Here is a 26,393-nt window from a genome sequence, read left to right on the forward strand (position 1 = left end):
CCCCACCCCTGCTCCACTCCCCCGCCCCAGACACACACCAACATGGGCACAAACACGAGGAGGGAGGGAGGGAGGGGGAGAGAGAGATTCAGATACCAGCGCAAATGGCAGTGGACCAAGCAAGCAATTCATTTCCAATTCATAGAGCAGCACTTTATTCCTGTGATGTCATGCCAAGCTCATTAATGTCTGCAATGAAATAAAGACACCACAAATAAAAGCCTTAAGGAACCTGCCAGGCACTGGCCGTTACAAGTGAAAAATGCTGATGGATTCCAGAATGCTGAAGAGAAATAAAAACCAATGGCGGGGCTCTGGAAAGCACGCTAGCAATACAGAGGCAGTCTCCAGCCACCGGCTGCCCTTAAATGAATGACAAAGTACTACAGTACATCTGAGGGAGACACCACACATCTCTCCAAAGAAGGGTTAAACACTGCTGTCCCCCCTTGAAGAGAGATGAAGTTTGAAGTGGAAGGGAAATAAGCAACAGGCTCAAGGTCATCTAGTGAATAGGTGGCAGAGGTTGGAAAGAAAGAGAGGACCTAATTGTCCTTGCAGAGAGCAGGCAGTTAAACAAGAGAGAGGAAGCAGCTTCCCAGGAGCATCTGCTAATTGGGACTGTATCCCTTCAAACTGCACCTTCTTCTCCCGGCAGATCCATTCCAGCAGGCAATCGGAGGGCAACCGGCAGAGCTCATGCAAGGCAGAGGTATTGTTTCAATCCTACCCGAACGGAGCCCTACACCGTAGGCTGCAGTGATGCATGGGCTGGGCGCAGGGGTGATTTTCAGCCTTCAGGGGTGAAGTGGGGAGGGGGACTTCTATATGGGGAGAGATGTTTACCTAAATGTTGCACAAGCACCGTTGTTTCTGGCTCCTGGAGACCCAGAACACAGCAGATTGTATGTCACTATAGCAACTAGTTCAGATGAGAGAGATCTCTACTATGCCTGGCACAGAGGTAGTGGCAGCTGATGGCACAGGATGAAGCAGGTAGACAGTTCGCACAAGTGAGGAATGTGACTGAGGAGGGGAAGTGCAGGCCTGGACCCAGGAGGAATAACCGAGTTGTAAACAGAGGGGAACGGGAGGGAAAGCTCAGTGACCCCTGATCCCAATGGGTGAGGACACCACTGCGTGCCAGCAGCACTGCCCACGTTGGCAGAACCCTGCCTCACGCCATGGCCCCTCACCTGGCTGTGATGTACGAACAGGACGTGCAGCTGCTGTGAACAAGCACTTTGGGGGTTACATGTTTCAAAGGCAGGAAAACACATCACTGCCTTGGACTCCCCCAGGGAAGAAGAAATCCTCAAGTGGAAAAGGCCTGGATGAACAGGCTCCCTGTCACACCCTCCCACCACCCTGGCTCTGTGCTGGTGAGGTGCTTCAGTTCTGACCAGCTGGCATAAGGCACCCTAGGGAGGAGCTGCCAGCTGTTGTAGGGTAGGTCTCTATTGCCTCCATGCTGTCCCCAGAAGGTCGATAAGAAGCGCACCCCCACTTGGTGTGCACCAAAGCCAGGGAACAAGGCAGTGCAGCCATCTTAGAGTGGCCCTGGGTGTGCACCAAGACACATGCATGGGGCACAGTCTGAGAGCCAAGCTGGGGAGTACACTCAAGACTGCTCTAAGGTGCCCGCACCACATTATTTTAGGGGGCTGGCTCTTGTGGAGCAGGACTGACAGCCAGTGGTGCTCCTGGCTTTGGCACAGATGTGCCCAAGGAAGGCTTGCACTACACCTATCACAGGACTGTTCTGGGAGTCCTCCCAACCACCAAGACCCTTGCCCCTTCCACAGCACTAGGGGCTGTCAGTTCCCCTACGGGCAGGCTGAAAGTGGCGTGCTACAGCAACCTGAAATGCCTCTCGTTGCTTCACTCGTATGAGGGATCCTAACTCCACCTCCCTTTCTGGGAGGCCCCATGTTTTCTATCTGCCTCTGCACTGTCATCTGCACACCCCTCCATTCAGGGTGGGATGAGTATGCAGCTTTTCTCTGGAATACCCATGCCCCTGCTGCCCGACGGAGCAGCAGCAGGCTCTTTGGGCCCTGAAGGCTTGTTCTCCTTCTTCTTTATCCCTGCTTCACCCAAGGTCATTGAAACTTCAGTGTCCTATAGGAATCCTGCCAGGACAGGGTCTTTCATGCCTGGAAGCTACTGGAGGGTGTGGGGGAGGGCTCCTCCTTTCCCCAACCTTTCCTTCCACAATTGTACTTGCCCTTACAGCAGAACCCCCTCCACCCCCCCCCCGCTCCTGCAGCTCTCAGGATTCACTACAAACATCTCCAGACTCGGCGTTCATGCCTCCAGAGATGATGCAGTCCACAGAACTTCCTACAGCACTCTCAAATTCTGCGGTACTTCCTGTGGAGTTTGAACACATAGGGAATGGAGAATGAGGCACTGGAAGAGGAGAGAAGAGAGCAGGAAATCCTGAGACATTAAAGAGCAGGTAGGGAGGGAAGCTCAGCTGGTGTAGTGTTAGACAAACAAAACTAGCCGCCCCCCGCCCCAAAATGCCTGTCTTCTCTCTAGCATGATTCCCCACAGTTCCCACTGATGCAGATGTTGATCTAAAGGATGCAGGGCTGGGTCACTGAATCCAGTCCTCTGCAAGCCAGCTGGGATCCCTCAGTGAGATGGATAGAGAGGGTCCTGAATGCCTAGATAAAAACTACTTCGAGGAGGAACCAAGTTGTACCCTCCATGAAAATCAGAAGAGTTTTTTCCCCTTTCTAAAAGAGAAATTCTTAGACTCCCACAATAAATCATGCAGAATATCAACAGATCTCTATGAGAATCAGCCACAGAGCACACAGGCCTCCCCACACTTCTCATCGCACTCCAAATCCAGTACCCTTATCTACTAGTGTACAGGGGAGGCCTTTGAGGTAACACTTTGCAATCCACTACCAACCACAAGTTATCTAAGCCACCTCCAGAAACCATTTACACATGACTTACCCATAAGAGATTCTTTGCAGTAGTAGAACGGCTTTTAGAAAAGAAATGTTTCCTTGGAGGAAATTTTCCATGCAAGAAAACAGCTCCAGACAAACAGAGCAGCAGGTCCTGGCATGCACCACATAAATGGCCACAAATAATTCACTAGCCTAACTGCCCCCTGCTCAGCAGGCTATTTTTGCACTCAGATTTACAAGGCCACCTCCCAAACACCCTCAAACCAAAGTCACTATAATTATATTCCCCAAATAAAAAGCAGACCCTGTGCATCAGAAAAAGCAATTTCATTATCAAGCACCAGCCAGATTAAATTGCAGCAGAATACCATCAATGATACCTACTGTAAGCCCTGATTCTGTCAGCCTTTGATAGGGGTACATGGCTCTGCACGAACAAGTCTGTGGATAGAGCTGGGTCCTTAACTCACCAGGTCATGCTTGGCTTGTTCATAATGGGGAAGCCAGAAACAGCATCAGTAACCGCTGAACACATTTTTTATGCAATGGGACATAGAAAACATTTTATTTTTTGGCTCACACTCAAAAAGTGTTCGACATGGTCTCAAGATGATGCTTTTCAATACCCTAAATTCAGGGAATTCAGCTATTTTATCGCTTTCCCTGCCCTTCTGCTGCAAAAGAAATATCATTTTTTCATCTTGAATGAACAGCTAGATAGATTTTCCCAGTGCACTTTTCCCTCTGGGCAACCAACACTGCACCCTTAAAAATGAGCAGCATCCTACAATTTTGATTTGCATCTGCAAATATAGCTGCATCCGAAGTGGGTTTTTGGGGGGGAAGGGAGGAAGGGGTGGAAGGGTTGTAAATGTAAATACAGGTGCGAATTAAGGAAATTAGAAGGGTACTCCTGAAGGAGAAAATTTGAGTTGCTGGAATGAGGGAAAACCTGAAGGAGTGTCCATCACAGATGACCTTGTGCTGCAGCAAGAAGCCAAAATCTGCCCCTAGAGCCACTCCAGACACCTATATTCAGGTCATTAAGAGATATTTCAAGGAAGTGCAAGTCAAAGGAACCAAACTCTTCAGCTGGTATAAATCAGCACAGCTCCAGCAAAGTCAATTGAGCTGCCCAAAGGATCTGAATTGTTTCTATGTTAGTGAAAGTCAGGGTGCTGCCAGCTCAGACAGATGGGGTTTTTGGGACAATGAGATTAATACAAAGCAGGTGGGGCCTAAATATGCTGACTTCTGTCATGGAGAACAACACAACTTGACAGACATGATAATATAAGGAAGTGAACCTATTTCTGAAAGCTATAAATCACCAGCTCTGAAAATCAGACTTTAGGATATGTAGCTTGCACCCAAAATCAGAAGGCACTTAAGTCTAGTCATTCTCACCAAAGTGAAGAGTCCACACAGCCCCTACCTTCCTATGCTTTTAACCCCTCGCTTAGAGCTTGCCTCTGCCACAGTGCCTTCAACAAACCTAGGCAGACTGAGCTGAGAAACCTGGGCTTATTGTACAATCACTTGTTCATTCTGCTGGACCACCCTCCTCTCCCATCAACCTGTGGGGTTTTCCCTGTGGAACAAGTAGCAGGGATGGGCCCTGGTTGGTGGTCCCAGGCACCGCCATCAAACAAATAGCAAACACCACAGAAAAAAAACTCAGCCAGTATCTGTGTGCGCACTTTGAACAGGCCAGATTAACTGGAGTTTTGCTTGAAATGGAAGCCTATGATGTGTTTTTGCAGACTGCTGATTACAACTCAGGGAAACACCAACAATTTTAAGTAAATGCACGTATCCCCCAGAGAAAGATTTCCCTTCAAGAGCTGTTTTGTATTTTGAGGTTTTTTTTAATCTAAGCACGGCAGTGGATTCTGTTGGGTGAACAAGCATATTTAATGAGTGTTTTAACTACAGCCCCCAAAAAGTAATCAGCAATCAACTGTCGTTGGGGAGATGATATTATAGAGATATTAAGAGAACGATTTCTAAGGTCTGCTGACCAGTTGGAGGTTGATGACCTAAATTAAATCTTAATGTCTCTGGCTGTCGACCACATACGCAGCAAACACTGCTTCTCGAAAACAACTACTTTGTCTGCTGCAAGCACAAGCAACCAGGTAAAGGCCCACACAAAGATGACAGCAGGTTTCATGCATGATGGATATCCATATAGTTTTCTGACATTCTCTCTCTCCCTCTCTTCATGACATCCACCAATCCTCACCCAACTGCAGCACATTATAGCAAATGGTTACAGAACACCCAGTCTGATCCTGCTCCCAGAAAAGTCAAGGACAACCCCCACTCTATTCCCCCTGAGCTCTATGCAGAACAATCAGACCCACTGTTTCATTTTGGGTTAAAATGAAGGGTATATGTATACCGAGTATGCACCTGAATCCAATTAGGAAGGTACAGGAGACCCTGGAGCCAATTCTGATATTGCATACACCCAACAATTTACATCAGTAAATAAATCTCTTGAAGTCATAGCATAACACTGGTGCAAGAAAAGAATCAGACTTCAGGCACTTCCATCTTCTGGGAGCCACTACTCCTTAAACCAAAACAAGTTGCTATTATAAAGAAGTGCAATGGCATTTAGAGGAAGGTAAGCAGGGAGGGGAACACACAATTATCTGCCACCATCACAAAAACAAACTTCTTTGGCATGAAAGAGTATTTCACATGCAAAATTACTCCCTTGAAAAGCTGTTGGAGCCACAAACCAACTAACCCTGTTCCCCATCCCACAGGAACATCATACTGCAGACCAAACTGATTTTGATTTATACTGGACACATCTACGCAAGACATTTACTGTGGAGTAGACTAATTTGTTCTGCAGTAAACAACTCGCATCTACACATGTGGCCTTGTAAATATGAGTATTATCCTGCTGTGGAGTTTTTTACTCCACAGCAGAGCACATGTAGACGCTGCACCAGCTGGCTGGGGCACAAAGGTGCTTCAGTGCGTGGACTGCCTGCTGGCTAGCCCCACACTGGAGCACCCTAGTGCCCCAGCCAGCCCCTTCACAGCATGTTCAGCACTCAGCAGGGAGGGAGCAGATCTGGGCTAGTAGGCTGACCCCAGTGCCCCCTTCCAGCTGGGACTGCTCTGTCCCAGCTCACCATATTGCAGTCCTGGGTGCAGGTTCAAATGATGTGCCCAGGAACAATAAACTCAGGAGCAATTAGGAACTCCAGAGTTATTGTTTTCCATTAACTGAACATGTAAATGCACCCACTGACAAGGGCATAATCTGCAGAAGAATAATTCCATTAGCTTGATGACTATATTCTAATATCCCCTACATATACTTACTCAGTGTGACTTATGCTTTAAAAAGTACTGCCACATTATCTAACACCAAAATTATCATCAAATCAAAAGCTACCAACTGCAACTCAAGAGAACTCAACACAGCATTGGAAAAAGAAAATAAATCCTCATATACTAAAAATCTAGGCATTGCCAACAGAGCCTACTCAAACAATTCAGAAACCAACCCTTCAAAAACCCTTCAAAAACCCATCATCAGGGCTGGCTTCTTTACTTTTCATTCCATCCAGGAAGAGCACACACCAACTGCTGAAACTTCCTTAGCCTGACGAAGGGTTTTTGAACCCGAAAGCTTGCTTAATAACTATTTTCCAACTATTTGGGTTGGTCTAATAAAAGGTATCAGATTCACGCAAGGAACCTTGTCTGCCTATGTTCTTAGACCAACACAGCTACAACCTACACCCCTGGAATCCCTTACAGCACTCCTTGCTATAGATTAGAGGTCAGCAACATTTTTGGACAGAGTACCAAAAACACTTACAACCTCGATTTGTAAGATGTTGGCATGTCAGGGTTGGATAGCAGGGGAGCTATAATTTTTGTTGTGGCAGCACAGCCCCAGCCCCTTCCCCACCATCTGCCCCAAGGCCAAGCAAAATGCCTTTGCATGCCATGCTCTGGCACCTGTGCCAGGGGTCGCCTACCCCTGCTATAGATGTACTGTAACAGGGAGCCAGAGGTCCTGTTACTAAAAAGGGGGAAACACCGCTGACTGGACTGCTACAGGCAGGAAAGAGCTGAAGACCTAAGCAGCAGTGGGGAAGACAGAGGGGATCATCAGCCCTAAGGGAAAACACTTGCAGGAACCTGTGACTCACCTAACTCAGATAAGGTGGCAACCAGGAGATAGATAAGGAGGGACAACTTGGAGGCAGGACTGCATTGGCTGGGAGCAGACCTCTCCAGAGGGAAAAAGCAGTCACTACAGCAGCCACCCAAGGAGCCTTGCAGGAGCCGGGACACCTCCAGTAGAGGGATGAGAACTCAGGGCAGGATGGTTCTGACATTTACCCAGAGTGATTAAGGCAATAACCTGCCTTTATGTTATAGTTAAACCTGGAAGACTGGGCATAGCTACAAAAGGGGTAAAGAAGAAAGCACAGATAGGATCCCCAAAGAGGCCCACCTAACTGAACTGCACTAAGGGGCAAGGATATTAGTGATGAAAAAGGCACAAGGGCATGGGCCCTGCCAAAGCCGCTGGCAGTCTAGAGGGCTGGGCCCAGAAGCCAAGGTCCCAGACAATAGGGTTAAGGCAAGAGAACCCAGATAGATAAAAGAAGCCAAGGCCAAGAGAGCTGAGACTCCTACACGGGCCCTGAGGTCTGAAGGGACAAGCAATAAGTGGGGCAAATAGCTCTGTTGTAATAACAACTGGAAACACCTGTGAGGTATGGGTGTGGCTGTCGGGCAGGTCCGAGACCACAAATACAGCCCGTAAGGCATCTTGTGTTCAAGGACACCAACAGAGAGTGACCTGGTCCCCCAACCTTTTCTTTCCAAACAACATCAAGGTATGGCTGGTGAGTGAGGGGGAAGGGCCCAAGTGACTGGAGAAGCCAGGAGTCAAGTGATTGCCAGAGGACACTACAGCACCACTCAATCCCTGTCCTGCCATATGTACCCTACCAGACTCACATTTCCCTAGCCTTGGGCTCACCTCTCAGAAGTGTAGCAAGCTCCTTCAGTGCCCTGGGCAGAGGGGAGTGGAAAGGGAAAGGGGAAGAGATATTATGCCACTTGCTGGAGACCCAGGGTGGTGAAGTCTTGCCTGCAATAGCCCTTGCTCTCTACACTCTGCTGGCAGCTGCCACTACTGCAGCCACTGCTATAGTAGTAGAGCAGGGGTGGGCAATTATATTGGGCAAAGGGCCACTTACCGAGTTTCGGCAAGCCACTGAGGGCCGCATGACAGGCAGCCAGGGCAGATTAATATTAATTTTCTAAACTTTTTAGGGGTTCTGTGGGCTGGATAGAATGGCCTGGCGGGCCGCATTTTGCCCACCCCTGTAGTAGAGGCTCAAGCTGTTGTGGCTGGGGGACAGGGTCACTGCACACTGGCTGAAACAGCCCCATCTTCCTAGGAGCAGCTACTCTGGTGCCCCCTCTAAATCAGCACTCAGGACTGGTGACCAATTCACCCCGCTAAATAAGTTACTGCCACTTTCTATAACTTCCCTAAACTTGGGCCTGCAAAATGGAGTAGCTTGGGGTCATTGATGATGCTCCTGTTCCAAAAGGACTCTCTCTGCCTTGCCCCTTCCCCCTGCAGGATTCCAATGTGCCAGCAACACACTGGGACAAAAGGCAGCTCTTCACGGCTTACCCAGATCCTATGAAAAACTGACACCTCTGATCATCTGCAGAAACATGACCTTGCAAAGGAAACTAAATGTTCTCTTTAACATCAACCATCCAAAGGAAAACATCAAGATGCAAGTAGTAACCCAATGTTCTCATTCAAAAGGAAAATAATTTAAGTAGGTCAGAGAGAATAGCCTGGTGTCATTTTAAAAGCATGACAACTAGCAGAATGCAGGGATACTGAAGATTTATATAGCAATAATTCCAAATCCAATGGAAATAGTGTTTTCTTTCTTTCTTTTTTTTAAATATGGTATAAATTATATTCCTACTCCTCCTTCCCCTGAGTTGCAGTACAGAACTTAAATTTCGAGCAGATCAGTGGGTGGAAGATCAAAGAATGTTTTTCAGATTTTGTTTTCTACCCACGTGGAGGTGGGAGTAAGATGTCACAGGGACCAAAATGTATGTGTGACATTGTATTAGAGATTTCCCAGCTCTGAAAAATCCCAGAATTCTGGTCTTAAAGTGACAGCACGTGCTATTTCCAAATAAGACCATACGTATTTTCTGAACTGACAATCAGTGATAAAGAGGCCTTAAAGGGAAGCTTTACATGTTTATCATGCATGCTTTCTAAAAGGACCCAAGATTACAATCATTAAGCCTGTTTGCAACTGAAAGCTTTTGTTATTTACCAGAATGGGAAAGCTGTGTACTTCTACCTGAAGAAGTCCACTTAAATGATCATTCCTTAGACTATACCTTAAGAAGACTTTAAACAGATATTACCAAGATGCTGCTAAGCATGTATGTACTACTTCTGGACACCCCCAAAAACCACATCCCATCAACATGCTCCTGCTGAGCACATGACAGACCCAGAAATGAGGTGGCCATACTGCACCTCAGTTCTTGAAAGCAGCAGTGGGGGGCTAAGGGGCAGGACTCAGAGGGGGTTCCCTGCCCCATTTCTGGGTTTGGGCATGCAGGGGAAGAGTGAGAAGTCATTGCCTGCTTTTCAGCAGCATCATAGACTTACCCTTAATTCACTCACTCTCTCTTTCTTTGTTTTATCGCCTACAGATTCAAAGAAAGGTTAAGGTATATTGTGCTCGGTGCTGCATAACACAAGCAGTGAGAAGCTATTCCTTCCCCAGAGGATGTTAGATAAGGGTAAGAGGTGAAAGAGTAGCTCTGATGACAGACAGCAGATTAGTGAGTACAGGGAGAACTAGAGCCCTGGTCTCCCCACTCCTAGGCCAGAGGCCCCTACCCACTGGGCCACACTTGGAACATAAAAGAAGTGTTTATGTATTTCTATACAAGCATGAAAGATCATTTGGTAAACTGTAGAGGTCATTGTTCAAAAGGCTTTATGTATTCAGGAACATAAATCTGGTAGATAATATTACACTTTTGCAGTTGGCTTACATTGATTTCCTAGACACAATGCCTGGGCTTATCTGCCTTGAGATTTTCTGACTAGAAGCCCAGGAATTTGGAAACAAAACAACATAGAAACATTTGACAATCTCCCAACCATCTATCTGAAAATCAGCGACAACAAAAGCTTGGAAATCTTTCTCTCACGGCCAGGTTCTTCCAGCCCCGTCATGTCTGTATTTCAACAAGGCTACTCTTAGGCTAGGGACAGACATTCAAAAAGCCTGAGCTTGAATTGATTCAATCGTTGCAGGTTACTCTAATCTGCAGAGATTGAACCGATTTGCAAGCGGATAGACATTCACTTTTAATTCTGGAAATGCAGGCACATGCCTGCAGTGGCTCAGGCCAGAAGGCCAGGGGCGCTACAGCAGCCCTCCCTTCCCTTCCACAGGGAAGCTGACCTGAGCGGGGGAGAGCAGCCAGACCCGGGCAGGCCTGAGTATGACTGAGGAGAGGTTTAAACCCCCACCTTGGCCTGCAGGGTATGGAGGGTGGGGGAAGAGGGAGTGTGGCCAGATGGGGGCATGGCCAGAACCCTGTGGCAACTGCTACGCTCCGCGTCTGCCAGCCCCTCCGAGCCAGCCTGGGTAACCTGTGACCCAGGCAGCCGCCACCTGTGCAGCCAGGCTGCTTTCGCTGAGCTACAGCCGCTGGGGAGGGCTGTGCCACTGCGAGCTGGCTCAGCCATGCAGCTGCCTTGGCTGGGGGCCGAGCAGGACAAGCCCAGGACATGGGGGCGGGGTCATCCCCAGTGTCTGCAACTCAGTGACAGCCGCTCCAGGCCAGGCAGCTCTGCACAGAGCCCCCCTCCACACCCCGTGGCAGCAGGGGGGGAGGGGTGGCAGGAGGAGGTGAGCTGCTCTGCCCCAGCTATTGTCCTCTGCTGGGAGGGACGGGGGAAATCAACCCCCTCGCTGCCCTCTTAGCCTTAATGGTGCCATGATGCCGGGAGGGCTGCAGCCCATGCCGGTGGCACAGGGAAGGGAGGGGGGAATAAACCCCCTCCTGGGCACCCTGACAGAAGCTGCTGCCCCTCTCCCTCCCCTCCAGCAGTGGGGATGTGGCCAAATGCCATCCTAGCACAGTCTCATTAATTCCTCCCTCCGTTCCTTCTGCCCCTGGGGACCGCAACCCAGCCACCCCCTCTGCCTCCACCCACAAACAGGCAAACCCCAACTGCTGCAGGGGCGGGAAGGGAGTGAAGGGGAAGGAGAGAAAAATTAACCTTTCCCCACCCACTTTGCCTTAATGGCAGAGCATGCTAGGATGCTGGAGGACTCTGGTTTAGCTTGAACCAGGAGGGGGTCTGGGACAGAAGTTCCATAAACCAGTTTAACTCAAATCAGTTAAGTCTGATACTACATTCAACCAGGTTTATCTTAAACCAGTTTCAGCTATTTTGAAACTGGTTTATGTGCACTAAGGTTCTGTTCTGTTACAGGTTTAAACCAGTTTCTGATCACTTAAACCAGTTTATGTGCAACTTCTGTCCCTAGACTTACAGTAAGGAACTCATTGACATAGGGGTATCACAGTTTTGCTCATCAGAAACTACCAAAACAATGCATGCTAATTATAATACACTTATTTATATCATTTTACACTTTGCAGTCCTTTGTTGTAAACAAACAGGTTTGCTTTACTTGATAAAGGTTCCTGAGGGTTATAAATTGCACAACTTAAAAACCCACAAACTGCAGGAAAATAAGGATTAAACTGAGAGGAGCACTGGCAGCAGACAAAGGGCAGAGTTAAGGTTGCCTGGGTGTGACTTCAGTTGCTGAGGTGGTGTTGCATTAAGACGATGGAACAGCGCGCATTTGAAAGTGTTGGTACAATGACAACGTACGTAGGTGGATGGTTTAACTCTGCATTTTCTAGCTTGTACGTGTCTGAGTTCACATTATTACCCCTCAGCAGACTGAAATGATTTTCTGCAAGGGATCTTCCATACTTGAATGAGGAAAGACAAGTCTTAGAATGCAGACTAGAAATCCTGCCAAAATTGCCGTGGCTTTGCAGAAGATCAAACATCTCCACTGGGCAGAGGAGGGATGGGGGAGGTAAAATAAGCTGTCTAGTGTAGAGGCTTGTGGCTGTTCTCCTTTGCAATCCACCTTACTTCCTATAACAATAGAGGTATTGCAGGTCTCTAGGGACTCCTGCTGTAACCCAGTGGTTCTCAGCTTCTTCCCTACTGGCACTCCACTAGGGCTCCCTTCTCATCGAGCTGTAAATTAGTCAGCCTCCCCTTTCCATTTAGCAATAGCAGAAGGGTTGCGACCCCTCACTGAAGAATCTGCACTGTAAACAAAGGGAAGGAGTGTAGAGACTACAAATGAAAGCAATTAATGCATGCACAGAAGTATGGCCGGCATGATTTCCTCTGTGTAAATAAGAGAGGAGTGATGGAAGGACTACGATCTCGCCCCCTTTCTCCATTTAGCCACCTGAAATGACTGGACTGGACCAAGCTAGATGCCAGTAATTCTGTTTTAATCAAGTGTTTGCTTTGGAGGGTTGGAAAAGAACATGCTAGACAGAAAGACAAGAGACAAAAACAAATCCTTAATTAAAGTGCAAGGAGCTGACAGCAAAATGAGATAAACACTGCCTTGCAGCTTCCATAGGAAATTGCACATCCCGGGAAGTCTAATCGAGTATTCATATGATTTAGGAAATTAACGAGCAAGATTTTCAAAAGAGCTCCGCACCCAGTCATTCCTCCTTAAGAATTGGCTACTACATTGAGATGCCTCTGTAGGAACTGAACTAGAGGTGGTGGAAGAGTGGTTAAGGCCTGTCACTCTAGCTCTAGAGACACAAGTTCAAATCCTGCTCTGGGCTTGTGCCAAAGTCCATCCCCTGTAGCTTCCAGCTGTAAATGGAAACCTGGTCATTCAGGCTGGGGAGTGAAAAGTGGCTGGACGCAATGTAACCACATCCCCACTTTGTATGCCGCTGGAATTGGTGTGCTTTAACCACGCTAGCTCAGAAGGACTTGCAGTGGGAGTTTAGCTAGCTTTGAAAATGGCCTTTGAAAAATCTTTCACTAAATATTGTTGAGCATTTATCCAATTGGTCCATGTCTCTTCTATATATGGAACAATATGGCTACCATTGTCATCTGCTGAGGTCTAGACAAATTCATGGTTCACATAACAAGACAGATAGGTCAATATGAAATAGTTTTATAATGGTCCCCTCCACCCATCCACAGGTTGTCTCACAACAAATGTCCCCAGTTCTCCATCTCTAGGGACATTATACCAGTGACCACACAGGTCCAGAGAAGATTATGTGCAACCACAGGTTCTACGTACCCAGGGGTCATCTTAGCTCATGGTCCCAAAACTGAATGTTTTTCCCTAGAATGAAAGCCTAATTGTTTCCTTTTAAAGCCATGCTTCCTGGGTGCGGATCAGCCATGCCTCTGTATTGAAATGATTGCTTATACCGTCCCCCTATGGGTGAGATAGGTATTTTTCCTCTCCACATAACAGAAGTCTTCTAAAACCTTTGCACCTCATTTGTTGGACGTGGAGCACTTGCACGTTGTGACAGCTCTTCATTTGTTATCGCAGGATGACACAAAACTCCATTTTACAAATGCAGCTTCCTTGACACAAATCATTCAATGTGGTAATGAGCTGTAGCAGCAGAACAGACCCACGGCCTATTTAGTCCACTAGCCCACATCTGAGAGCAGCCCCAATGAGCATTTCATAGGAAACTGCAGCACCAAAATGCCCTTCTTTGTATAGAACTGTGATTTAGGAGAACTGTTTTCTTAGTCTCTAGTTTAGCGGTGTTCACCCAGGCAGTCCTAGCACCCCAGTTACCGTGAGATGCCCTCAGGGCTGCTGCAATACAGGTACTGCCACTGCAGCCAGGTAAGACTGCTCCATGTGCAGGGCTGTGGCATGCATATGACCCCACTGTATTAGAGCTCTCTGATAACCCTAAAACAAACCAGAGAACTGGCACAAGTTGTAGTCCTTCCTGGTGTGCCCCCCTCTTCCTTTCACACTCCTCCTGGAAACAGGGGCTAAGGGCTACAACCTCAACCAGCTGTCCTGTCTGCCTTAAGGTTATCAGAGAGACCTAATGCTGGAGAAGCATGGACATGTGCCACAGCCCTTTCTGGTCTGGCTGTGCAGCAGGCACACAGGGCAGTTTTACCTGGAGGCAGCAGCGCCCAGCTGAGAAGCACCAAGGTAAGCTAAGGCAGCACAAACAGTGGCTTTCAACTGGGAACACCACATCATTCAAAAAAGTGGTAGAGGGGTGCCATAACTCTGAAAAGATTGAGCTCTCTAGGCAGATCATCCCGAGTTAAACTCACCCTCTTTTTAAACCAGAAAAAAAGCCCCTTTGACTTTCCATGTATAGAAGCCAAATGTTTTCCTTTCCATATCACTAGTCATTCTTATGGTGCTTCTGTAAGCCATTGTGTCAGGTCTGGTGTGCTTATAGCTTGGTTCCTGCATCCCCAGATACCTGGTATGAACAAGACAATCAATTTATACAAGAGCAGCATATTTTTTTCACTTCTGCTATGCACAGCCAGATAACTTATTGATTCTGTGACTACTGCCGCACAGGCAGCAGAACACTTCCAAGGATATGTAGGACCTCAGTCTTGCCACTTTAAATCTCAAAGTTCAATGAACTCTGGGGAATTGCATCACTGGAAAGATGATATGAGCAAGAGCTCCTGTAAGATGCACTGTATAGATGTACTGTCTGTTCAAATCTTTCCTCATCCAGGTGTCCATTCCAAGCCAGCCACAATATCCACCCCATTAAGCAAGATGGGAAGAACATTTTGCTCACAAGCCCCAAGCTCAGAAATCCTGATAGCCATCAGTCTGAACTGAGATTTTGAATTGCTCCTCACATCATACTGCCCGCCATCTGCCAGTCTATTGACCAGTTTAAGGTGGGTTCATCAGAGCCCTCTGAATCTTGCCTACCCGCATCCCTGCATGTACAGTAGCTACCCCGAATGCCAAGTATGTCTGCATTGAAGCTTGGTCCCTTAGGTTTTTCCATTTATTATCAGCCTGTCACTTTTCCAGAGTTGTAAATTTGATGTAGTTGTCTGATTCTGGATCTGCTCCGAGAGCAAGCTGAACATCTATCTATACAAAGGCATCATCATGCAGGTGGAAGGGGGAAGACCACAGAAAAAGTCATAACTGATATTTCATATTCATTATAGAGGAACTTTTTTAGACTTACAAGGATGGAGGAAGTAGAAAATGTACTGTTTCAATGGGCTGAGCATGACACACTGCCATGAATTCAGGATTGACCTGTCTTATAACAGTCTGACAGAAGGCAACATGGCTTGTGTTTGGTGTATAACTGCTCAAAGGGGGAAGGATTTCCACAAGCTTCAACACCTTTGAAAAATTCAAATCAGGGAAAAAAAGTTCATCCCTGCCAAGGACTGTACAGGCCTGATTCTCTTTTCAACTCATATCAGGTAGCTCTGTGGACTACAAAGAAGCAGTTCTTGATTTAAGCATGTGAGAAGAGAATCACAACGTAGAGTCCCAAGTTGCTATTACACAGAGGTCTGGCAACAGGAGGAGGCCCCAGAGCAGTTGTCAGTGATATCTGTACCTGCTGGAAGGCCTCTGTCCACTAACAGGGCTCTGTGAAGGAGCCTTGAGATAAAGGAGGAACAGCACCATTTCTGTTCTACATTAGTTGCTGATGGCAGCTGGAAGGTATGTGTGACAGACGGTCTTACTGGAGCAAAGATGAAATACAAGGGAAGCCAAACGTCTCTCCCTGCCTAGTAAAGTACCAAATGGATAAATACCGCAATTGAATCCAACGAGGAACCTGGCTTTGCATCTTAGTTATGCTTGCCTTTGTGATATCTATCATTAAAGACAAAGCATGTCAGACCTGGCAAACCAGGTGGGGGAGAAGGGGGGTGATGAGGAGAGATGGATCTTTCTATGGGCTGAGATATCACAGTAAAACTCTACTCAGTGTTAATGAGCAAATACACATAAGACACAAGGTGATGGAGCTCATATCGCCATTTCTCTTTTCAATTTCCAAGAATCATTAAACCTCAGCTCCTGAACTGCTATCAAAGAGACTTGCACCGTAACTACAAAACTGTTTATCAAAGCATCCAGCTTGTCAGAGAAAGCTTAATAAAACAAGAGACCTCTCTCACAGGATCCCACCTCAGAGATCTTCTAAGGCAGATAACAAAGTGGGTATGAGCCAGTTCCTAAGAGTATAACCATGCATCCCAGAGAGCAGCAAACCTGAGGTCTGCAAACCAAAGACTGCTCTTTGCAACACAGACAAAAATAAACAGGCTGGCCCACATTCTGCTCTCTGCTGTACTGGGGCTTGACCAAGCATATTCAAAAGCAAGATGCGATTTCTACTTGCACCTCGGCCATTTCAGACACCTGGTGGAAATGCAAGATTTGTAACTCTAACAGTGTCTCAATCTGTGGATCTTGCCAAGCCATTTCAGACCCCATTTTTCAGTCTATGTAAGGGACAGCTTCCTAGAGTCCTGGATGGATGTTTCTCAAGACTTTAATTTTCTTTTTCCTTTAAGCCTGTCTTCTACTAACCATTGATTCAGGGCTTGATTGTGCCTACAAATACAGCCCATGTGAGAAGAACCACTGAGTTCAATGCCACAAGGAGAGCAGAGAATCGTGACTCAGAGAAGCTCAATTCCTTCCCTGACCCCTGCTGCATTAATAAGAGGTGGGCGTCTGGTGTGTGAAAACCCAGTCATGGTTGCCAGAGAGCTGTGGCATTGCTCCACCTTCTGGTGATGGCACATCTCTACCAGAATAAAAACATCAAGGAAGAACGGAGGCAGGAGAAAGCAAGGTGGGGAGGAAGTGTTTCGGGGTTCTCGGTGGGACACCAAATCTGCTTTTAACCGAGAAAGATTGAGAGCAGTGCAGAGCAGTCATTGCAAGAATGAAACAAAACATCTTGCTGCATCAGAGCTGGTGCACGCAGTGCTTCTAAGTGTTAAGCTGACAGCTACAGATTTAGTTATCTTAACAGCAACGCTACCACCAGTCAGATTCATTAAGACACAAAAATGACATGAGTTAAATCCCCATCTGAGCCAGGGTAGGGTCTCAGGAGAGCATGAGGGGTAAGAGTGGCCCTACACCATCTTTCTGCCCATCCGTTACACACACCACTCAACCCAGGGCCTCCAACACAAGTCAAAGCACATAAAAGACACTGCTGCACTTGTGTTTCTCCCTCTCTCTTCCTGTGACATGCTGTGAAGTGATTTATTTCTATTGTCATAGGGGTTTGCAAGAGGGACTAGAGTAACATTCTTGTGGGCCCTTGGGGCAAATTTTTTTTTACATGGCTGTCTGAACCACCTTAATGGCCTGGAAGTTTCCTTCCAGTCCTATGTTCCTATGAAAGGGAGTGGGGGCAGTGGCAGGAAATGCAGGAGTGCAGTGCCTTCTGACCCACCAGCTCTAGTCCCCAAAACACAGCCGGGCTGGCTCCATGACATTCCTCGTGCTGAGCTGGGCTGCCCACAAAGCCCACTGTTCCAGCTTCATGGCTACCCAATGAGAGGAGTTTGAAGATTAGTGCTGAAGATCAGTGGTGTAGGCCAGAAACTAGCTCAACCTATTATTTTTGCTGTTCTATGAGCAGAAAAACAGAGCAGGTGAGCACAACAGGAACCTTCCTCTCTCACATTAAGTGTGCTATTTCAGTGCAACCCTAGAGACCAGTTTGGTCAAGGAGGACCTCTAATTAGTCTGCAAAGGAATCCCACTGCTCCTCTCAACAGCATGTGAAATCAGCTTCCTTGGAAACATTCTTTTGGCGATGTTCCAGCTGAAAATAACTCAGGTTAGCTTTAAAACAAAAAAGGACGGGGGAGAGTGAGGAGAGGGCTACGCAAAGCCAGAAGGAGCCAATACCAAGTCTCTACCACATGACCAGAGAAAAGGGCCTCAGACCTTAACTAGGTAGTGCACTCAACATTTCTGTCAGGCCAGATCCAAGGTCGACTGAAGATCATTGGAGTCTTTCCACTAATTCAACAGGCTTTGAATGAGGCCCTAGTACAAGATTCTTTTATTAGCCCCCTGCCAAACATTTCATAAGCTCTAGAGCAAGCCTTCTCATCATCATTCAAACAGCTCGATGCTTTCTGCCAGCACACAGACAAAGGAAAGGAAGCGTTCCCATTCTCATTGATAAATGAAATGAGATTCAACCTGCTAAGACTCTTTTGCAGTTATTCAGATTTAACTAGGGGCATAAATTAAACAAACAAATGGAAGAAAAAGAAGGTCCATACCAGAACATGCTTTATGTAATCTAAAATTACATCTTCTACTCTCGTGCGAATACCCCTAAGCACCTCTAATGGAACCGCATGGGAAAAAATCTGTATTTAAATATTCCATCTAGGGCCAGCCCTTCGACTTTCAGTAGCAAGAACAGTCAGACATTTTGCCTGCAATTATCATCACAGAACACTAGTGTACCACAACCTCATTGTCAGTTATAAAGAAGCTACGGCTTCAAACATACAGAGAGACCAATGCAGGCACTTACCTTTCTGCACTGAAAGACTCTCATTAGGATTTCTATGGAATGGATTTTGCAGAAGGAAAATGTTTGGGTACTTTGAGAGGAAAGAGCTATCCCATCACTAATCGTGAGTGACAGACAGGTTTCTGAGATTGGAAAGACCTTCACTAATCACTTGGCCTGTGTTGTCTGCAACTTAGCCAGTAGGGGCAAAACTAAGCCTTATATTCTACATGGGCAGGCATTAATAACATCCCTTACCTTCAGCAACCCCTTGGGAAAGTCCTTTCCATCATTCATGCCCTGAAGGTTGGCGATGAATTCTTGACAGGTCATCTTCTTCCCAATGTTCTGAAAGGGGCCAAAAGATACATTCCATAAACAACCGAGCCTACTGCATGCTGCTTTTCAAGAACAATTCAGTCTCAGCAAACCAGGCCAGAGTGGATTTCATTTCCTTGCTTTGTTTCAAGCCCAAGCATTCATAGAATTGCATGAACTTCCTATGCAAGCGTGCCTGTGCGGTCACAGCTATGACAGACAGAAGAAAGGTGCATTCACAGCCCAAACCCCCTTAAAAAAAAAGAAAAACAGTGGCTATCAAATGCCTGAGATGATGGAGAGGAGGAGGAGGAGGATGGTGGTAATGGCTCCTAGCATCTGCACAGTGCTCTTTTTCATCCACTGATCTCTAGACCTTTCCAAAGAACTTTAAGGTCTGACTTCAAAGAATGCTGGGCCCTGGTGCTAAAGCAGCAGTCTGGAAGCAAATACCAGGCTTATAAATGGAGATATGGATGGAGAAAGGAGGCTTTACTCGCACCATGGCACCCCTAACCCTTGCCTTCAGTAGCAATTGTCTTGCTCCTAAGGGAAAGCATTGCTGCACTCCTGGCATGGGTACCCCACGTAAGTCACTGCACATGGGCAGCAGGGCAGTTCTCATAGTAGAGGACACAGTGACATCCATTCTAAAGGAACCTATCCCTGCTTATACCCATCCCAAACTTTCATGTCCCAGGATGAAGATTTCCAGGGTCAGTCCTGGGCTTAGGTGTGAGCAAAGTAGACTTGAATGGTCTGGCACAAGCTACACCCAGCTGGGTCCTGGCACGTGGAATGGCCCTTTTGTTGAGCAGCTGGGTAGAGAGAGGTCTGGATCTGCTTCCAACTGTACCTCTGAGGCTACTGTATATTGAACCTCAAGATCAGATGTCAATTGAGAGCGAGTGCAAGTGATGCAAGCAATTCTGCTCCAACTGTCCCCTCCTCCCTTTCCCCTTCCACCAACTCTGCTGAGATAAGCCTCAAAGATCAGGCCCTAATATTTTCTCTGCATGGTGCCTACTTCATTCAGAACATAAGCTGCAGCATGATGCAGGGCAGTGATATAGGCCTTGTGGATTTCAGCCTGGTTTTCTAATAAACTGCTTTTAATTATGGCAGAACAAGTTTGAAGGGTGGCACACTGTGAAAGAAGCATGGGTTTGCAGGGAAGAGTGTGTGTGTGTGTGATGTGCATTATCATTTTATCCCTTCCCCAAAAACCAAAGAAATAAGCGAGAACTTGGCAACACCAGAACAAAGACCAGAAAAATTCCAAATGAGCTCATCATTATGAAATGACTAATGGACACGGATGCTTAATGTCAGCACTACCTACAGATTGCTCCAGAAGATAAATGCAACTTTATGTGAGAATGCTAGCTGGTCGGAGGAGAGGTTATCTAGTTTTCTTTTACCAGCTGGCACATGCAAAGCAACTGAGGAACTTCAATATTTGCTTGCCTAGGCACTGACCAAATTTGAAGAAAAGTACAATCAGGGCTTGAAAAGAAAAAAAACCACACACATACCACTACCACATAAACATGGCAAATAGATCTTTTCCCAGGGGAATGCCACCAGAACCTAATTATTCATTTACAAATCATATTAGTTTTCTAGCCCTGATGGTAGCCAAGATCAATCTTCCAAGCATGGCCACAGTATAACAGACACAGAGAGCTCTCCCCACACTGGTCTGGCAGGCAGACTGCTCCACAGCTTCTGCTGCTACTTAAGAGCCTCCACCGGCTCCCTGGAGAGTGAAAGTTGACTGATTTATTGTCAACTTTTGTGGCTACAGCTCAGATTCCTGAGGGCAGCAATGAACCTAGTGTAAATTTCACTCTGGTTCACCTCAGGAAAGCTCTAGACAGCAGGAGAGTTAGATCTGGAGGCCTTCGCTCTGGAGGAGAAATCCAAAGGCAGCCAGCCTAGCGAAGGGCAGAGTAGCGAAATGCAGCTACTTGGGCAAGCAGGAAGCTGGCAGAAGGGTGGAAGAGTGGGAAAGTCCCACACACATGGCAGCCAGAAGCCTCTGAGAAAGGAGATCTGCAAGAGGGAATGCACTTACTTCTCTCAGCAACCAGGCTGGGGAAGCTCCACACATGAAAAGACATGTAACATGGGAGGACACAAATAGAGCACAGGGAGGAAGCTGGTGAAGCCAGTTCTGGGTCCCACAGAAAACTGGAGATAGGTCTGCAAAAGCCTGCCCTACAGCAAAGGTATTCCTTCACTGCTGAGTTAGCGCAAGTGATCACACCTTGGTCTGAGGACCCTGGTTAGCCCGGCTTGGGTATGAGCAATCACACACCACAGCCCTGTCCAAATTACCATGTCCTCACTAAGGCTACATTCACCCTTGTGTGAGACCGTGACGCTCCTTGGCTCTGTGGGCTGCAGTAAGCCAGCTGCTCCAGGACTCCTTCCCAGTGACCTGCAGGAGAATTCTTCTGTCATCCTGGGTGCACAGAGGGATTGCGGAAAAGCACTGGAGAGCCAGCAGCACTACTATAATTTAGTCTGCACCCTCACTGCAAAGCAGGTGGACTACCAACCCGAGTGAGTACCTCAGCTTCCAGCCTACACTCCAGTCATGCCAGCTGGACAGAGCATACAGCAACACAAAGCCTGTGGTGCTGTATGTGGTGCTGCTGTGTAGAGACAGCAACTCAGTTAGGGGAAACACCCACAGAAGAGCCCAAGATAACTGCAGCAAACAGAGATGGAGAGCGCTTGATCTGTTATGTGACTTGTGGTAGTTTACGGTCTTTGAACTGCACGTCCTTTAAAAGTCCATGGCTCAGGAGGGAGAAAAGGAAGAAGGCAGGCTCAGACCCAAATCTACCCCGACAACAGGTCAGGCAATGCAAGTGACACAGCATAGGCAATGCTGAAGCCTGCTACTGCTGTAGGCCAGCAGTTAACTGCTAACCATCTACCCCAGAGCCAAGAGAAAATAAGGAGAAGGGAACACCTCTGACCAACAATGCCCCCTGGAACTACCCTGCAAGTGATGCAAATCGCACACCTCTCCTTGGATCAGGCCTGAGTATGACCAGCACCAGCTGGCTGCAACCCTCCACTCTGGTGCTGTTCAGCTTCAAAAACACCAGTGTGGTGTTAGAGGTCAGATTTAGGCTCCTGCTTGATAGTCAGACCCTAAAGTTATACTTCCTGCCCCCACTTGGTGAGGACAGCAGCTCATGTCATGATGTTCCCTCTTGTACACACTCTTCCCCGACCCATGGCAATGACTTCAGGACAAGGAGGGTATGAGAGGCAACAAGGCAGGGTGGAAGAAAAAGGATTGGTTGGATAAGAGCTTGTCTACACTTGATGGTTAACAGGGTGCAAAATTGAAGGAATGAGAGTATGCATGCCTGAAATTATCTCAAAACAGTTAATCAGGAGCAACTTTGGTGTAGACAAGCCCCAGGAGTCATTAATTTGCTACCTTAGTAGGCTGGACTGCATAGCAGAGTCATGCTAACAGGTTAGAGAACCATACTATAAGTAGAAAAACAGGCAATCATCGTAAATGCAGAAGAGGCTGCATTCAAAATTAGAAACACCAAACTTACCACCTAGGCAGAAAATGCAAAGCAAAAACAAATACATATTACAAGACATCCAAGGGATTAGAGAACAAGAGAAATGTGTGTGATGCATTTTGTTAGCTCCTGCAACAGCTATTCTGTACCCGCATCTGCAGGGTAAGGCAGCCAGCAGAGAAATGGAAACCACTTTGTTTTGGCAGCAACAGAAAGGCAGAAATAGGATCTCTGGCTAAACAGGACCAGTGTGATAATATCCATGCTGGGGTAGGTTCCCTTACCCATACTCACTCTGCACTGCTCTGTGGGACATCCTATCCAACTGAGGACTGAGCTGCTGCTCAGCATGAGAGGACATCAAAATTTGGTCCCTCTGAGGGCAGAGTGGGCTCACAACTTTGCTGCCTTATCTAACCCTGTCAGCTGAGATCTGCAAAGCCACGTTAGGGATTAAGACTCCTCCCCATCACATTTCTTAAGAGGTGGATGTCAAAATCCCTTTGGCAGCTTTGTGGTAACTTCTCCAAGTTTCTCACGGTCGCACTGAGGCCCATCCCCAGGCACTCCTCAGCAGAATAAGGACAGCTCTGCCCCAAGCCCCTTTGCCCATTCAGAGACCCATTGGAACTGGTGCTTGGGGCATAGAAAAGCAGGTCTCCCTACATTGTTGGCAGAGTCTCAAATACAAATGAAGCAGCTTGCATCAGAGCAACACAGGAGAGGATGGGATCCCTGGGTGCCTGCTACAGGCATCATATCATACAATCTTTATCCCTTTTCTGTTGCCCAGGCTGCAGCATCTCTGCTTCCTGCCACATCACCCCTCTGAAGGTGAGAGGAGCATTTGATGCACAGGCTGTGGCCAGGAGTGAATTTCAATAGCAAGACAGGCTGACCTGCTGAAACAGCCTCCTCCTAAGCATGCTAGTCATCCCCTGCCACCTAGTGGCCAGGACTACAATGATACCAAACCAAAAAAAAAAGGGGGGTGGGGGGAGAGGGGGAATGAGGTGGGTGGGGGCTATATTATATTTATGACTAGATTATGAAGAGCTCTGGCACACTCCCCTACCTGTTATATGCCAATGTGAAGGGTCTGGCCCTCCCTTGCACAAGAGACTGACTGATCTGTTCCTTCTGCCTGTGGCCTGGGCATAAGACTCCCCCAGAGGCAGGAAGTGGGCCTTGAAGACTCCATAAAGCTCCCCTGAGAACAAAATGCTGCTATGCTTTCCTCAGGGAGCTCTGCCCCAAATGGGCCAATGTCTGACAGAGCCCTGAATTAAGCCCTTACACTACAACTCTTGCATCTTTCTGGGGTGCATCCAACAAAAGCAACCCCCTTCCACAGGCACCTAAGAGGTGCTTTGTGAAGGACAGCAGCATAAGCTCCTGTTAACTTCAGTGGGACTGCACCTGCCCCAGCAGTGACTGGTGGCTGTTGAGTATTCTATGGAAGCGCATTCAGTTTCTGGTAGCTGTCTTTTTTCAAACAGGGAAACCAAGGCTCCTGAGAGTTAATGCAATTCCACTTGCAGCTAGGGTTGCAGAATCAGATCCTAGATGCACAGTGGAGACTCCCAAAATGTTGAGAAAAGAGGTAAAATTTCAAAGCGGCCATGTCTCATAACAGGAACACGCAACAGGGATGTTACATCACTGGAACATGCATGCTCCTATGACGCTCAGAGACTGGACACATCCACTGTCTTAGATTCATAGATGCTAGGGTCGGAAGGGACCTCAACAGATCGAGTCCGGCCCCTTGCCTAGGCAGGAAAGAATGCTGGGGTCAGATGACCCCAGCCAGATGCCTATCCAGCCTTCTCTTAAAGACCCCCAAAGTAGGGAAGAGCACCACCTCCCCTGGAAGCCCATTCCAAATTTTGGCCACCCTTACCAGCTTACTAGGTGTTTTGATACCTACAATCAGATCCCTCAATCAGCTTTCAACTCACAACCAGCTGCTTGAACATGCTCTCTTCCCGGGTGGCTTCCCAGGCTGCCCTGACCAGCTGTTTCCCAAACAGCCATCCCCTACACCTGCATGTTCTTTCATTTATTGCCCCAGCTGCTTTCATGGCGTGGAGAGGACAAGCCAAAGAACAGTGCAGCTTTTGGTCCTGAATAGGCTTGCTGATCTTTAGCAGGACTAGCCTATTAAAAGAGGGGCATGAAGAGGAGAAGAGCTTTCAGTTTCCTCCTCCTGGATGCGATGCTATTTGCACACAGCCTCAGTAAAGGGAATGAGCACAATCTCTGCCTGCAGCTCACAGGCAGAGCTATTTGCACACAGCCTCAGTAAAGGGAATGAGCACAATCTCTGCCTGCAGCTCACAGGAGAGCCATGCCTGCCATTAGAGTCCTTCAGAAGAACAACTCCTTTCCTCATCTGTGCACTGCTGGATTTGCTTGACAGGGCTGTGGGCTTTGAGATGCCCCAGGAAAGAAACGTAGAATATGCAAATGTACTTGAGAATTTGGCCCCCTCTGCCACATGCATAGCAGCCAGTGTCAGCTTGGTCCTGAAAGAGGAGTGCCATGAAAAACAAGATATGCTTGAAAGGTATGGGGCACCAGAGGTATCTCCCTCCTTGAAAGCACAACTCTGACAACGTATTCTTATCTCGCATACTCACATGGCCATGCAGGTCCGTGTTAAGCAGCATCATTGCGCATGTGAGGCAGTGGACTCCATCTGGCAAAACAGACATAAAAAAGATCACACCCAGCCTTGTGCTGCCCAGAGCTGTGTATTGAATGATAGCTCAGACCATCCTGGGACCCTTGCTGGCTAACTGAATCTGTTTATTCCTTTAAGGTGAATGGGCCATTAAAGACATGCCCAATTAAACAACCAAGAGCAAAATCTTTTAGCAGGTCCCAAAAGAATTCACATGAGTGTCTATTCCAGCCCCTCTTGCACACTACAGCTACAAAACCCACAAGTAAAAAACCTACAACATGTCACAGACTATTTGAAAATCATCAGTTTGTCCACAAGTGGTGTTTGAATTACATGTACTACCTGAGGTGAGAAAGGGATTAAAAAGGGATGGAGATAACCCAAGAGTAGGCCAAGCCATGACAGCCCTGACCCTCAATGTACCAGCCAGCAAAGTCAAACATGTTTAAGAGGACAGCAAATATCACTCTTCCGTGCTCAGGTAAAATAAGTAGGTGTGTCTACATGGATGACTAATGAGCATGAATAAACTCCAGAGCTTACTGGTCCCAAGCATGCTGTTTGAACATTTGCCCAAGAGCAAAAAACTTCAGAGAACACTGCTCCAGAGTTTATTCGTGTGTAGCATGTGGATCCCAGTCGGAGAAACCCAGGCTGCCAGGGGGGTCAGCCTGCTAGCCCAGGGCTGCTCTGACTGGGCTCCACATGCTGTGGAGAGGCTGACTGAGGCACAAGGGTGCTTCAATGCGAGGGCTGCCTACTGGCTAGCCCTGCACTGAAGCACCCTGTGCCTCAGCTGGCTGGGAAAGCAACCACACATGCACTGTTGCATATGAAAAAACTCCACAGCAAGGCAGTACTCATATTTACTACCCTGCTGCAGAGTTTATTTGTTTAGTGTGTCCTAACAGGGGTGCACATGTAGAAGCTGAGATGTTTACTGCAGTTAATTAGTCAATCGCGCAGTGAATTAGAGGTGCACCAATACATCAGTTCGATAACGGTTCGGCACTGATATAAAGAAAATTGACTGTATTGAAAAATCGGCTTGATGTACCCGATAATTTGGTCGAAAAATGCTCGTGCATGCATGCAGCCACAGGACAGAATGTAGGCGTTGAGGAGCACAGCCCGGCACCTTGAAGAGCTGCGTGCAGCTGGTAAGTCTGTTGTGGTAGAAGGGGAGGGGGG

At 47.4% G+C, this 26,393-nt stretch overlaps 1 protein-coding gene across 1 annotated transcript in view; it reads right to left on the reverse strand.

Annotated features, from left to right (window-relative positions):
* PSD3 (pleckstrin and Sec7 domain containing 3) overlaps window positions 1–26,393 on the reverse strand; it is a 162,769-nt gene that overhangs the window by 55,985 nt on the left and 80,391 nt on the right. The window contains exons 8-9 of the mRNA XM_014519479.2: window positions 25,156–25,214; window positions 18,894–18,983 (exon numbers count right to left, since the gene is read on the reverse strand). Coding sequence (XP_014374965.2) covers window positions 18,894–18,983; window positions 25,156–25,214 — 149 coding nt within the window. The remainder of the gene's footprint in view (window positions 1–18,893; window positions 18,984–25,155; window positions 25,215–26,393) is intronic.

This window comes from Alligator sinensis, unplaced genomic scaffold (genome assembly GCF_000455745.1).
Source record: "Alligator sinensis unplaced genomic scaffold, ASM45574v1 scaffold560_1, whole genome shotgun sequence".
Lineage (NCBI taxonomy): Eukaryota > Metazoa > Chordata > Crocodylia > Alligatoridae > Alligator > Alligator sinensis.